We start from the raw sequence: 14017 nt of genomic DNA on the forward strand, positions 1-14017 counted from the left end.
AGATTTATATTTAATTATATATTAGCATAAGAAATAAGTAACTTCAGATATCAAAGCAAAGGAGCCAGGCTTGGCTATAGACACCATATTTCCAGTACCTGGAATCCTAGTGAGAGAACTGTGCTAGGGTGGGTTGGGTGAAATAAAAGACCATATAGAAATCCCCAGTGGGAGACACTGGCCAGCCGGTCATCTCTCATGGACGGATAGGATCCCTGTATAGGATCCAATGTGTTAATAATGACTGGCTTTCGGGCTATGGCAATTTCCTACACCCGGTAAATATCCTCCCCACTGTCATCCCTGTAAGTTTCTGAAGGACAGTTGGGCAATGTCACTATGTCCCAAACTGAAAAGAAAACAAAGATGGATGACATACTTCCAGTTACATGAATATAAACTGCCAGGAAGCAGCTAACAAACCAACTAACCACCGAAGCAGTTTTATACGGCACTTGGATATCACTCACTGGAAGACGCTGAAATCGTGGTTGTTTACCTGGTTGCTTATAGCTTTTCATTAGGCATTCTTCTCATTTGCATTCTCAAATGCCACCAACGGCGGCTTGCAGCCTCCCACCGTAAACTACGATGATGGAACTACACAAAGTAAAATAATGCTTTCTTGCCAACACAAAAACCAGAGAATAAAGTTTGCTACTTTTTTAATATTAGCATCCCGACAAGATCAAATCAACAAGCCAGTCACAAAACTAGTCTTTTCCAACTTTTATATCAAAATGAAAGGGTAGGGGAAGAAACTACTTAAGGCAAAGCAAAGGAAAGCTTTTCCCATAGATGCTGCCGTCTAGGGACTTAAGAACCTCCATTCTTTCTGGTGTTTCATAAACACAAAGGCTATAAAATGTGAGAATTTATCATAAGAACGATGATGAACAACACTAAAAGGAACTAGCTGCCACAAATTTATTGACACGTCTGTGTGATTTCTATGAACAAGGATCATGAAACCCACTTTAAATAGACTCATGAAAACTCATAACCTCATTTAATTCTCATAACCAGCATGTGTGGTGGGAGCTAATGTGGTTCCCACCTTAGAAATGAGAGAGGTTTGAGGTTTGGCAGAGAGAACTATTCATCTATTGCCACCCAGTATGTAAGAAAAGGGATGGACAGAACCCCGAGGGGCTAGGCCAAGTGTCCATGTTCCTATCTGTATGTGCCTCTGTGAAACATCACATAGAAAGAGAAACACCAGGCCAGACAGGGCAATAAAGTCCTAGCACGAGTCTGAATTAAGTAGAGGTCCTGGTAGCCACTGAGCTAGGTCAGTGAGGCCAGCACACAGCCTAAATCCTAACTATTACTACTGGGATTTAGGATTTGGAGATTCCCAAAGGCCTAACAAGTATCCCGTGAGATGTGAACTGCCTGAAGTATTCTGTTCAGAGCTATAATTCCGCCTGCTAACACAAATTAATAACAAACATAATACAGGAACGGTACACAAATACATACACTAGTTCATCTCTTTTGCAAAGCTCTCATGTTACTTTCCCCCAAATGTTTAGCCTGTTCTCCTACATCTGTCAATTTCTTCCTCCTCTGTTTCCAAGTTACCTCACTGTGGAGTTCATTAGCTGCTGGTGAAAACCACCAAGGTAACAGACCAAAACAAACCAACCCCCACCATAGTATGGTCCAAAAAACACAATTCCCCCAGCATACTCTCAAGAATGACTCGTTCAGCTGCAGAACTGTGTGGACTCGGGAAGAGGATGTCCGACTCCACACAAAAGCTTCGGGGGTTCCCCCTACCTTTGCAAGCATGGCCAGATGCTGGTTCTGCACGATGGCAGTCCGGTAGGTCGCCAAGCCTCCTTCTTCCAGACTAGGAAACAAGTAGTACAGGTGGACACTGTGGGGGGGCGGGGAGGAGAGAACACAACAGAGCATATAAACATGCATCACAACACTGTCTGCGGCCCTGCAACACAGAGACAGAGGTGACACCGTCTGCAGCAGACACCAGCTGCACTGAACAGCCGAAAGGGGAAATGATGTACGAACGCACTCAAGTCCAAAGAGCAACACACTCACAGGTCCATATATACTTCTGTTAGAAGACTTCTCTGGAGGCAGACATATGACACACATCTGTACTACTAGCATGCCAGAGACGCAGACAAGAGAATCACCACAAGTTCAAAGCCAGCCTGGTATATATGGCGAATTCTAGGCCAGTCAGAGATAGCCAGTAAGACCATGGCTCAAAAAGCAAAAACAAAACAAAACAAAACAAAACAAAACAAAAAAAGATTTCTCTGAAATTTGATAACGATACAATCTGTCACACTGTTTGTGACTAACAGAAGCACACATCTGAAAGTCCAAACTTAGGATGTTAACCAACGCTTTACACTGGGTAGGATTATGGGTGGCCCCTGAAGACAACTCTGGGAAGCCCTGAGTAGCAGTGTTGTGATATAGTGCCCCAAATCCCAGAGCAGTGACAGTGACGGGTCCTATGCAATGATGAGTGAAGGAAACTCGTGGGCAGTGTGACAAGGCAGAGGGTCACATGGAATCCATCCGGATCACAGTGCTCTGCTGTTCTGTGGCACCCCACTTCATCAGAGCTGCTGTCCACCGGGACAGTTAAGCTCATTAGTCTCGGAGTGTTAGGAAATGGCCCCTTGTCTTTGTGTCTTTCTTTGGAAAACACTGACCTAAAGAGAATAAAATAGTTCAAGACGGTTCCAAGGGAGGCTTGTGTCATCTCCCTAAGGGACAGACTGTGAGCATGGAAAGACAAATGCACTTCCAATCCCTACCTCCAATCAAAGATCTTAGAAGAACGTTGGAATACTTTTGGACAGGACACACAGCCACACAGACACACACACTCGCACTCACACACACCTAGTCATTAAAATTACTTGTAAGCTTTACTTCCCTCAAGATTAGAAAGACAGAACAGGATCAAAGGCAAATCCTGGAAGATGAAATGACATTTTAAAATATCATCCCTTCCCTTTCAAATGGAATATAAGCTCGGGAGCACTAGTCTAGGACCAGCTGAAATCCTGTGGCTGTAAGCAACTTTAACACATGCTTGACAGGCCAGAGACACCGGCCTTTCATCTTGTAATCTCACTCATTACAGCAGCAGCAAGAGCAGTCGTCAGAGCAAGAGCCACAGACATGTGGCTTTGAAGCCTTTCAGAAGAGAAAAGACACAGTTGTCCAATGCCTTGTTTGGCTAATTACAAAGGAGGTAACATAATAAGCATGCAACCTATCAAATATAATTACTGGGGGGCTGCATGGGGGAGACCTCCTTACCTGGTCAGAAACTCAACAACCGCATCTCCCAGGAACTCCAGCCTTTCATTGTGATTAATCCTACAATGAAAATGCAAAAGAGCATTTAAATAGCACATTTAGGGGCAGCCAGCGAAATGGCGCAACAGGTAAAGAAAGACGTTGTCAGGACGCCTGATCACCCAAGTGTGAATCCTGGGGCATGACAGATGGACAGAATGACTGCCACAAACTGTCCACTGATCTCCATACATGTGCCATGACAGGGGCACATGGGTGTGCACCACACGATACATGTAATTTTAAAAAGCTTTTATTTAAAAAAGAAAAAAGAGCACATTTACTTTCCCTGTCTCTTCAAAAAGGAAACAGTAGAGTTAGTTCACTGAGTAATCCAACCTCTTATATCTCTCATACTCCAGAGCAATGGCTATCCTATCTTATCCTGAAGGCATCCAGGCCCCACCTAGTAGGGAGGTAGGGTGGTCTGAATGAGAATGGCCCACGTAGGCTCGGATAGTTGATGCTGAAAGGATTAGAAGGATTAGGAGGCGCTGTCTTGTGGAAGGAAGTGTGTGTCTGGGGGTGGGCTCGGAGGATTCAAAAGCCAATGCCAGGCACAGTCTCTCTGCCGACAGACCAGGATGTAGTTCTCAGCTATTGTTCCAGCACCTGCCCGCATGCCCCTGTGCTCCCCACCATGATGATAATGAACTAGACCTCTGAAACTGTAAGGAAGCCCCCAATTAAATGCTTTCTTTTCTGAGAGTTGTCTCAGTCGTGGTGTCTCTTGACAGCAACAGAACCGTCACCAAGAGAGAAGTGGAGAATGGGTTTCAAAACCCATTACACTACATGGCTCCAACTTTCAGGCCCCAAGCTTCCCCTGGACACAAGACTTCAAAGCTTCCCAAAAAGCCGGGCGCTCTCACACTGACTATGGTGACTGTCTCCATTCTGCTACCAGGTGAGCCAAAGAAAGAGGAACGTGTTCCAGAAGAGTCCCCGAGACAGCATCTCACCACCTCACCTCCAAACTCAACTTAGTATCTAGCCCTTGAAGACAGGCCTAACCTATCCACCACCTCATTAACTGCTGCTACCCTCTCTCCCCCGTGTGCTGGCCGCCTGTTCCAAACCAGTTACTGCCCCTCGTTCAGCCAGGCTTTCTCCCTCCCAGGAACTTTCTACTCTCTGCCCCTCTACACTCAGATACACTGAAAAGCCACTTTCTCCCTCAAGGTTCAGGAAAAGCTCGAGGAAATCCTGCCTGAGAAGTCCCTCATCAATGTAAATACTCCCCTCCCCTGTAGATAGGTCATACTTTATTGATATGATGAGGCAACATCTATAAAGAAGTCACCCTGAAACCTGATCTCAATTGATGGCTCATATTTGCGGGAAAAGGCTATTCAGTTGTGGTCGTAGCTTGGTGGTAGAGCACCTGCCTTGCATGCGAGGCTCTTGGTTCAATCCTCAGTAGCATCCCTCCAAAAGAAAACTCCTTCAGGAGTCAGCAGCCAATAGTGGGGGATAAAGAATGAGCCGAGGCTGAGGACCTCTTGAATCGCTGATTGCTTCAAGTATACACATATACTTATATTGCACGTACATACACATAAAAAGCAGTCGGCCCTTTCTGATTCTTACAGTTTTATAGATCTTACAGACCACTTTGGGTTGGGTTGCTGTTGTTTTTTACTACTCTATTAGCCAAGAGTGACTAGGAAGGGTGTATGTTTTTAATTGAGCCAAGCATGGTGGTGCAAGTCTGTAATACCAGCACTCAGGAGGCTGAGACAGAAGGGCTCTGAGTTCCAGGCCAATCTGGACACTTAGTTTAGGGCAGCATGGGCTATGTAACAAGACTCTGTCTGAAAAAACACAAACAACAAACAAAAACTACTGACTTCCAAAAGTGCCTGCCATTTCTCTTAAGAGAAAACATCAAGGAATAAAGACATTAAAGGTAGGATGAAACAACCCTGAAATCCTTGTGTGTGTGTGTGTGTGTGTGTGTGTGTGTGTGTGTGTGTGTGTGTGTGTGTGTGTGTGTTTTAAAATAGTCAGCTGTTGTTCTAAGAAACTGGATTGCCAGGTATAAAGCCTCACCCCTGTAATCCCAGCACTCAGGAAGCAGAGAGAGGCAGAATGCCATGAAGTTCAAGGCCATCCTGAGCCGGAAAACAACACCTTGTCTGTTTCTATCTGCCCCTGCATATGTCTCTCTCTTCCCACACACACTCAAATTAAAAAAGGAATGGAAAGGTTTTTAAAAGAAAAAGAAATTACACTAGTCTGTTTTATGAGCCATGAAAATAAAATTCCATTTTCTTTGACAGAGATTCTTTTCCCCCTAACAATTCCAAGTATTACACAGTGAAAACTATTTACTGTGAAAACACGGAGCCCTGTTAGGAGTTTGGGGGAAGGGGTAAAAGGACAAACTATATCTGAACTGGAGCTTTATTAGAGAATAATAAGACACCTAGTCAAAGAACGGGAACTGCTAAGTCATATGTGACTTTAAATGACATCTTACTGGCATAAATTTTACCTTAATTTCTTTTATGAACTTTAATAGAGACAATGACTATGTCTAGTATTTTAATTACCAGAAATTGGACTGGTTAAAATCCAAGATCAACAATTCTAAAAAGGGTTGTTCAATACTGAGTTTACCATTCATTAAAAAAAAAAAAATTGTCCATATCTGGCTTTGGTTTTCAATTTCCACATTATGACTCAACTTTGACAATAAACCATAAACCAAAAATGGTTCCAGCATTCCATTCTGGTGACTATTATGCTGGTCAGTTCCTAACCCAACAGTTTCTCTAGAAAGTGGACACACAGAGTGTGGTAGTTTGAGTGAGAACGGCCCCACAGACTCATAGATCTGAACAGCTGGTCCCCAGCTGGGGGAACTATCTGGACAGTATGAGGAAGTGTGGCCTTGTCGGAGGACATGTGTCACTGAGGGTAGCCCACACCATCTTCAGTGAGGCCGCTCCGCTTCCTACCTGCGGAAATGATGCAAGCTCTCAGCTACTACTCTAGCACCACCCTGGCTGCCACGCTCCCACCAGAACGGCCCCAGATTCACCTTCTAGAACCATGAGCCTCAAGTCAAATGCTTTCTTTCCTAAGCTGCCTTGGTCATGGTGTTTTGACACCATGGTAGAACAGTAACTAAAAACAGAGTAAGCCACCAGAGCTGATAGCAACGGCAAATATTCTGTCCCTCCCACTGTTCACAACGTAATCATCTCTACCAATAAAGCAAGACCCAGGGTGGGATGTCTGCTGAGCAGTAAATGCCGTCTGATTTTGAGAACTGAATTACAGAGCTATTATGAAATTAACTGTCACATTTACACCTCAAATTTCATCTAAGGACTTCAATGCACCTTATAAAAGACATAATCAATCTCTCTATACCAGTGAACAGTCTAAGGTGCCATTTATTCCATGCAAAGCCATCTTGGCATGGACCAAATCCCAGGGTAAATACACAACTTTTCTCACTTGTATATTTCATGTCTCAAGCAGTGACTGGTAGGGCCGATCTATAGGGTTCTTGAAGGTCAGGGGAACTCCTACCCGACGCAGGGACGTCTCTCACTGTATGTAGCTGGACTTGAGGGAAGGAGAAGAGAGGCCACAGCCTCATCAGATCTCAGGCCCACTGGACTTGCATGCATCATGTGAACAATGTTGGACGGAGAGTAATGAAGAAGACACTGACCTTTGGCCTACACACACACACACACACACACACACACACACACACACACACACACACACGGGAATGCTCATCTGCACACACATGTAAACACACCGATCCACATATACCACACACATCAACAGTAATTACTGTCAACAGTAATTCTTTGTGTGAATGCTTATTCACTGAAGTGTCTTCTCTGTGAAAGGAACTGGTTACAAAATGAAAAGGAGAGAAAAGACCAGGATCACAGACTTTCAAACCCCTCACTGTCTAATAAAGAAAATTAGCACTGCCGCATGATCCTAATACGCAAAAGAAAAGGACACGCGTTGTGGAAAATACACCAGCAGGATTTCACAAGGCCAGCTAGGCATTCCAGAAGCAAGTGTAAAATGACAACTGGCGTGTGAGGAAGGAAGCAGGAATGCCTCCCAACTCAGAAAGCCTGTGGCTCTCCACATGAAGAAGTCATGCCTGTCAACACAGTCCAGGGCCAGGTCACGTGGGCTGGGACTGCCAGGCGGCCGGTGGAAGCTTTGCAGCAGACAACAGCTAAGATCTCAACCCGAGGCGTCGGCGGTAGTAAGATGCTAATGCAACAGCAGCTCCAGGAAACCAGGCAGAAAGTGGCTGGCCACTCGTAAGGGTACTGCAGGGGGGTGCAGAGGGTTCAGGGCACTCCAAGGAAAGCTTTGTCAAGACCCTGGTGGACCGAAGTTCCGGCTTGGGTGCCTCCCTTCTTCCCCCCTTGGTCAGTATTAGAGACATCTCTACAGAGCCCCTTGTTTGAGACCCAGCCACCGATGTGCAGACTCCCGGGAAGCGTGCTTCAAAGATAAGCAAAGGCTCCCGAGAAGCAGAGGTGACTGCATCCCATTTACAACAGCAGCTGAGAAACAAACACGGGAGAGGGCGAGCAGTTGAAAGCCAACTCAATTATTCAAGTGCACAGTACAAAACCGACCTACGATCCCAAAACAACGGCCTCATCATTCCCAAGCCCCTTGGCAGTTGCTCTGTTTCCCTTTTGATCTGCACGGAAGCACTTAACAGAGTCGCTCCTACATAATTCAGGTTTCCAGCAGTCTCATCCTACCCCAGGCAACCGTGCCTCCCGAAGAGTGGGGATTTTGTGGTACTTGATCTCGGATCCCCTAAACCACCTGCAAACTGCCTCAAACTAAAAGACTCCGGATAAATGTCCGTGGATTTCCATGTGGGCGAAGCTCTTAAGTCGGGACACACGCGGCCGTCATGCAGCAGACCCTGCGGCTGAGGCCAGCAGGCCCTTGCAGATCAGACACGTGACATGTGAGGTCAACTCTACATCTACAAAAACCACATATTCCCGGCAAAAGTAAAGGAGTATGTTAGCATTCTGCCAGCTTCCTCCAGGTTGCTGCTGCCATCAGCCACCTAACGACGTTTGCTACCTCGGTTTTAGATCTCAGCTGCTGTCGCTCTGAAGCTTCAAAATAGTAAATTCAGAAAGGACATGATTCTGAGGTGTCATTCTTTTTGCCGAGGATCAAATTCTCCCCACCCCCATCCCCACTCCCACCCCCACCCCTGGTTAACCCTTCCCTCCCTCCACTCCTGTTCCCATCCTCACACACTCAAACTCCCACTCCAAGACTCTCTCTGGAAATGGAATCCAGTGTTAGGAATGCTAGGCATGCACTACCAGACAGCTACATCCTCACAAAATCCATCTCTTTTAATAGAGGAGGAGGAGGAACAGGAGGAGGAGGAGGAGGAGAAAGTCCTCTTGAGATCTGACCAATGAGTGCCATCAAAAGATGTAGTTTACATCTTTTACAACTGTGGTGGGAGTGATGTGCTTTGTTAGAGAATTATGTAGGGGTCCTTGTTGTGGAATATTAGCTTAAGATGTGTTACATTCGTTTATGCTGTGGGACATTTGTTTAATGATGCAAAGATGTGTTGCGTTCTTTTATGTTGCATTTGTTTAACTCTGTGAAGCTGTGTTACTGTGCCTGTCTAAAACACCTGATTGGTCTGGTAAAGAGCTGAACGGTCAATAGCAAGGCAGGAGAAAGGCTAGGCGGGGCTGTCAGGCAGAGAGAATAAATAGAAGTAGAGAAGGGAGGAGCAAGAAAAGGAGGAGGAGAGGCTCAGCAAGTAGAGGCACTGGCTGCCGAGCTTCAGGATCCGAGCTGAATCCCTGGAGCCACGTGGTGGAAGGAAAAGCAGCCGCTCCCTGTTAGTTCTCTCACCTCCAGACACACCACAGTATGTGTGCCCTGCCCCCACAAACAAAAATGTGATAAAAGTATGAAAGAACTGGTCAGGTGGATTCCATGATATAAGGTAAAATGGAACAAAGCTTTGTTCTGCCATGGTTTTTACTTCAAGTTCTTGCCAGATTCCCACCCCAACTTCCTTCAATGATGGACTGTAACTTGTTAGCTGAAACAAATCCTTTGCTCCCCAATTGCTTTTGGTCAGGCTATTATTATTATTAGAAACAAATCCTTTGCTCCCCAATTGCTTTTGGTCAGATTATTATCATCATCATCATCACAGCAAAAGGGATGAAACTGAAACACAAGCTTTTCAAGCCATCCTATCAATGTTCTTAAAAATCTTTGGATTCCGGAACATTTAGACGTTGGGATTAGAGCTACTCAAAGTGATCAAGTCAATGCGATAGTCTAAAATGTTAGACAATTCAAACTCTGCAACAGTCTTAAATCCTCCTGGTCCCAAGCATTTCAGAGAAGACCCACAAGCTGCAGGAAGGACAGAAAGGGAGCTGTGCAGGAAGGCAGCTCAGAAGCTACTGCCTTAGCCTCGTCTCCCTCCTCCCCTTGAACCTAGACGGAGGGAGTGACAGCCAACACCATTACACATTTCCACTTCCCACTTGGAAAGGAAGCTTCCCTCAACAATCTCCACAACTGGCTTTCAGAATATAGGCTGCTCTACCTCACACACAAATAATCCTCCTGCTGACGCTCAGCATATCAGCCAACCGGACGGGAGTCTCTTCCTTTTTTTGAGGGGTGCGCAGCACACATCTGTGAGAGGCAATCTGAGGGAAGGAGGGTTTATTGTGAACAGACACAGGGCATCATAGTGTAGAAGATACACCATCAGGAGTGTAGTCTGCCACATTGTGTCTGCCACCAGGAAGGACTGAAGTCTACTCAGAGTGCCCCTTAGCTCCAGTTAAGTCCCAGTTCTTAAAGCTTCCACAATTTTCCAAACAGTGCCACCAGCTGGGGACCAAGTGTTCAAACACACGAACCTATGGGGGACATTTCACATTTAAGGTGTAACATCATGTGGGTCATAATATAGACCCAGCCCACTTCCTTCCCAAATTCTTTAAGGACTCAATGCCAAATGAAAATGCAGATGTTAATAAAGATACCTTTTGTGAAATCAAGAAATAAGGAAAATCAAACTGTGGTCAATATACCATAATAAACCAAATAAAAAAATCATAGGAAAGAAAAAACTATACATCAATATCTCCAAACTTCCTCCAAAGACAGCATGGCGCTGAGTCCCAGTACAAGCCCTCACATTTCATCAGGGCATAAGGAGAGTCTTCAACAAATGGTGTTGAACAACTAGATACTACAGAAAAATACAGTGGAGTGGCCTCTACATCACACCACATCCCAGTCAACTCCGAGTGGACTTAAAAACCTACACAAATGAGATAAAGCTACAAAGATCTTTGTTATTTTACACTTGGGAATGGCTTTCTAGGCATAATCCCCAAATCACAACAAAAGATAAACTGGGCTTCATTAAGATTTCTTTGTCTCCAAGGACTCAGAATAAAAGGCAATCTTTAGAATGAGGAAAGACTGTAAATCATGGATCTGATAAGAGACTCATCCAGAATGTAGAAAACTTGTATTAAATTATTAATAAAAAATAACTCAACAAGATATGAGAGAGATCAACAGATATGAGAGAGATATGAACAGATATCTTTCCAAATGGCCAATAAGTACATGAATAGATACTAAACATCATGACATGTGAGGGAAATAAGATATTTCATACCAACCAGGATGGCTAGGATCAGAAAGATGAGTAACTAGACAACTACTTAAAAACAGGGACAGGGCTGGGACAATGGCTCAGTGGAAAGACAGCTTGCTGTGAAAACACAACGACCTGAGTTCAAATCCCCAGCACCCATGTAAAAAGTTGGGCACAGCTGCATATACTTAACTCCAGTACTGACGGAGACAAGAAGGTTCTGGAGCTTGCTGGTAGGTCAGCTTAGTGACAATGGCAAGCTTCTGGTTCAGCTAGAGATCCTGTCTTAATGCAGCACGGCAGAAAGCAATAGGGGAGATACTCATGTCCTCTGCTGGCCTTTTGTGCACACAAGAGTATGTGCACTATACCACACAGACAGCAATATTTTTAAATTAAATGTTTCTTTAGAGGTATAGAACACTTATGCACTGCTGTTATAAATATAAAATGGTGTAATCACTTGGAAAAAAATCAGTTCCTTGAAAGATAAAATAGTTACTACATGACCTCAAAATTCCATTCTTGGATAAATATCAAGAAAAGTCAAAGCATATGTCCATAAGCCCATCAACTGAGTGAATAAGCGAAATGTGTTAGATTCACACAATGGGGTATTGTTTAGCAATGAGATGAAATAAGGAACGTTTGCTATAGACAAATCATGTCAAGAGAAGTAAGCCACAGAAGATGAAGTAAAAGCCATAGACAATGAAGCTGCTCACACGAACTGTTCAGAAAGGCGTTAACTACATGTAGTAAGAGCAGGTGGCGGGTGTTTAGGGCTGGGTAGGCTGAGGAATACCAGAACTACTCATGGGCACAGGTATTTGTTTTGATATGGTGTAAATGTCTTGAAATTAGACAGCCGCAGTTGAAGAATTTTATGAATAGACTCTCCAAACCATATGTAGTGTACACGTGAAGTGAGTAAATTACAGAATATGCTCATTATTTCTCATAAATCTGCTTTTTAAAAATTTACCTTGAAGGAGTTGGATCATCTTGGCCGAGGCGTGACATAATATTTATTAGGGTGTTAATTCCTATTGAAAAAACCACAAAGATACAAATAAAAAAAGAAGCATTTTATGACATATAGAAAAGAATTTTTCTCACCCCAATTTGACTATAAAAAGTTTAACATCTACATGCAAGTATTTAAAATATTTGATAGAAGAATACATGTTTTCTAAAATAGTCATCCATCTTTATTAGAATGTTCTACCCGAGTGAATGCTAGTTAGTATGTGTGAGAAGCTCTAGAGAGGGAAGGGACTAAGGAGGCACCAGGGAACTGGACCACGGATGGGGACTGGATTCGAGTTTTAGGAAGAAGCACAGACTAAACAAAGGGAGAGCAGTGTCTTGGTTCATCCAAACAAACCTTTTTTCCGCATGTGCATGTGGTGAACTTTTCTGTCTCCGTATTTGGGCTGTCGAATTCCACAGTTAGACAAAGAATTCCTGGCGTGATCAGGATTCATTCCGAAGTTTAAATGGTGACTCGGATGAGTCATGGCCAGCTATGGTTTGAATGGAATAAGCTTGAAACACTCAGCACACAGGCACCACCTTTATAATGCTCCAACAACACATTTAAGGGACCCTAGCTCCTTCAGAATCAAATTTCAGAACTGTGCTGCAAGCTCTTTTGAAAACAACCCCCAAATCCCACCCTTTTCAGGGGAGGATTAGAGTCCTGGAATCTAGAAAGAAGAGCCATAAACAAGGGAAGGCTGAAAGAGGTACTGACTGCTGACAGACGGTAAATTGGTCTACTTTTGTAGGAAGGCCTCAAAAAACAGAGAGAGAAAGGGTGCAAGACGAACTCTTCCAACTATACTGCGGGAGTCTGCAGATCTGTAACGGCAATTCTTACCTGTAGCAGACAACGGTCTTGGAAAGTGTATCCTATCAACTTGTCCAAGTGCATTAAGCATTGATGGTATCGGATGTGATGAGTCAGAACAGGCAGCATCATTGCATGCTGGGAAAAAAATATTTCAATATATTTAACTCTATAAAAACATTTTGTTTATTCTACAATAAGTAAGAACTATTTCCTCATTCCAAATTCTCTCATAAAGTCCTGAAGCAGTTTACTGGCTAGGTGGCAGCATGGAGAACTGTCTACCGGGAGCAGTAAGTATATTATAGTTTCTAAGTCTCTGGAACCGGAATGCCTGGATCTGGTTCTACCACTCACTCACTGTGTGACCTGGGGCTATTTTAGTCTGCCTGTCTCCCTACCTGTAAAATGAGGGTATTAAATGTAGCTAACCTCAAGGACAGTTAAATGGAAAAAAGGAAGTGTAAAACTCTCTTGTTTTCTCTCCCTTTCTCCACGAGTGTGTGCGGGCATGCGTGAATGCAACGTGAAGGCACAAGATCAATTCAGGTGTCTTCCTCTATCGCTCTCCTCATTTTCAGACAGGTCTCTCACTGAATAGAGAGTTCACTTTTTGGCTAGACCACCCAGCCAACAGGTCTCAGGGATCTGCCTGTCCCCACCATCCCGAAGTTACAGGAATGTGCCACCCCACCCAGCTTTTACATGGGTGCCGGGCAACTGAACTCGGGACCTTCTGCTTGTGTAACACTATTTGACACCCTGGGCCATCTCTCCAGCCTGCATTTATTTATTTATTTTTTAAATCCAAGGCTTTGCTATCGAGCTTAGGCTAACCTGGAAGTCGCTATGTAGAAGGATGGCCTTGAATTCACAATCCTCCTGCCTCAAGCTTCTAAGTGCTAGGATTATGGGCATCTTATAAGAAATAGCTCCGGGTCTATGAGTATTCAGCAGAACAGCCTCAAGTAAGCCATTCTATGCCTCCTTGTCTCTAATTTCAGGGGAATACACATTTGTACATTTTCAGGTCAAGACATTTTGGAGCCTCAAATAAAAAAAGAAATTTTCTCCAGAAAAATTTCCATATGCAAAATCTATATGCTATTTTTAATGTGTTCACA

The 14017-nt window shown here is 44.1% G+C and overlaps 1 protein-coding gene across 8 annotated transcripts in view; it reads right to left on the reverse strand.

The window, feature by feature from the left end:
- Positions 1-14017, reverse strand: part of Drosha (drosha ribonuclease III) — a 119224-nt gene that overhangs the window by 33118 nt on the left and 72089 nt on the right. For all 8 annotated transcript variants that reach the window (XM_006976109.4, XM_006976108.4, XM_042261401.2 and 5 more), the window contains 5 exons: positions 12924-13031; positions 12429-12567; positions 12027-12087; positions 3310-3369; positions 1783-1882 (listed from right to left, as the gene is read on the reverse strand). In XM_006976109.4, the coding sequence (XP_006976171.1) occupies positions 1783-1882; positions 3310-3369; positions 12027-12087; positions 12429-12567; positions 12924-13031 (468 nt within the window). The remainder of the gene's footprint in view (positions 1-1782; positions 1883-3309; positions 3370-12026; positions 12088-12428; positions 12568-12923; positions 13032-14017) is intronic.

Source organism: Peromyscus maniculatus, chromosome 15 (genome assembly GCF_049852395.1).
Source record: "Peromyscus maniculatus bairdii isolate BWxNUB_F1_BW_parent chromosome 15, HU_Pman_BW_mat_3.1, whole genome shotgun sequence".
In the NCBI taxonomy this organism is placed as follows: Eukaryota; Metazoa; Chordata; class Mammalia; order Rodentia; family Cricetidae; genus Peromyscus; species Peromyscus maniculatus.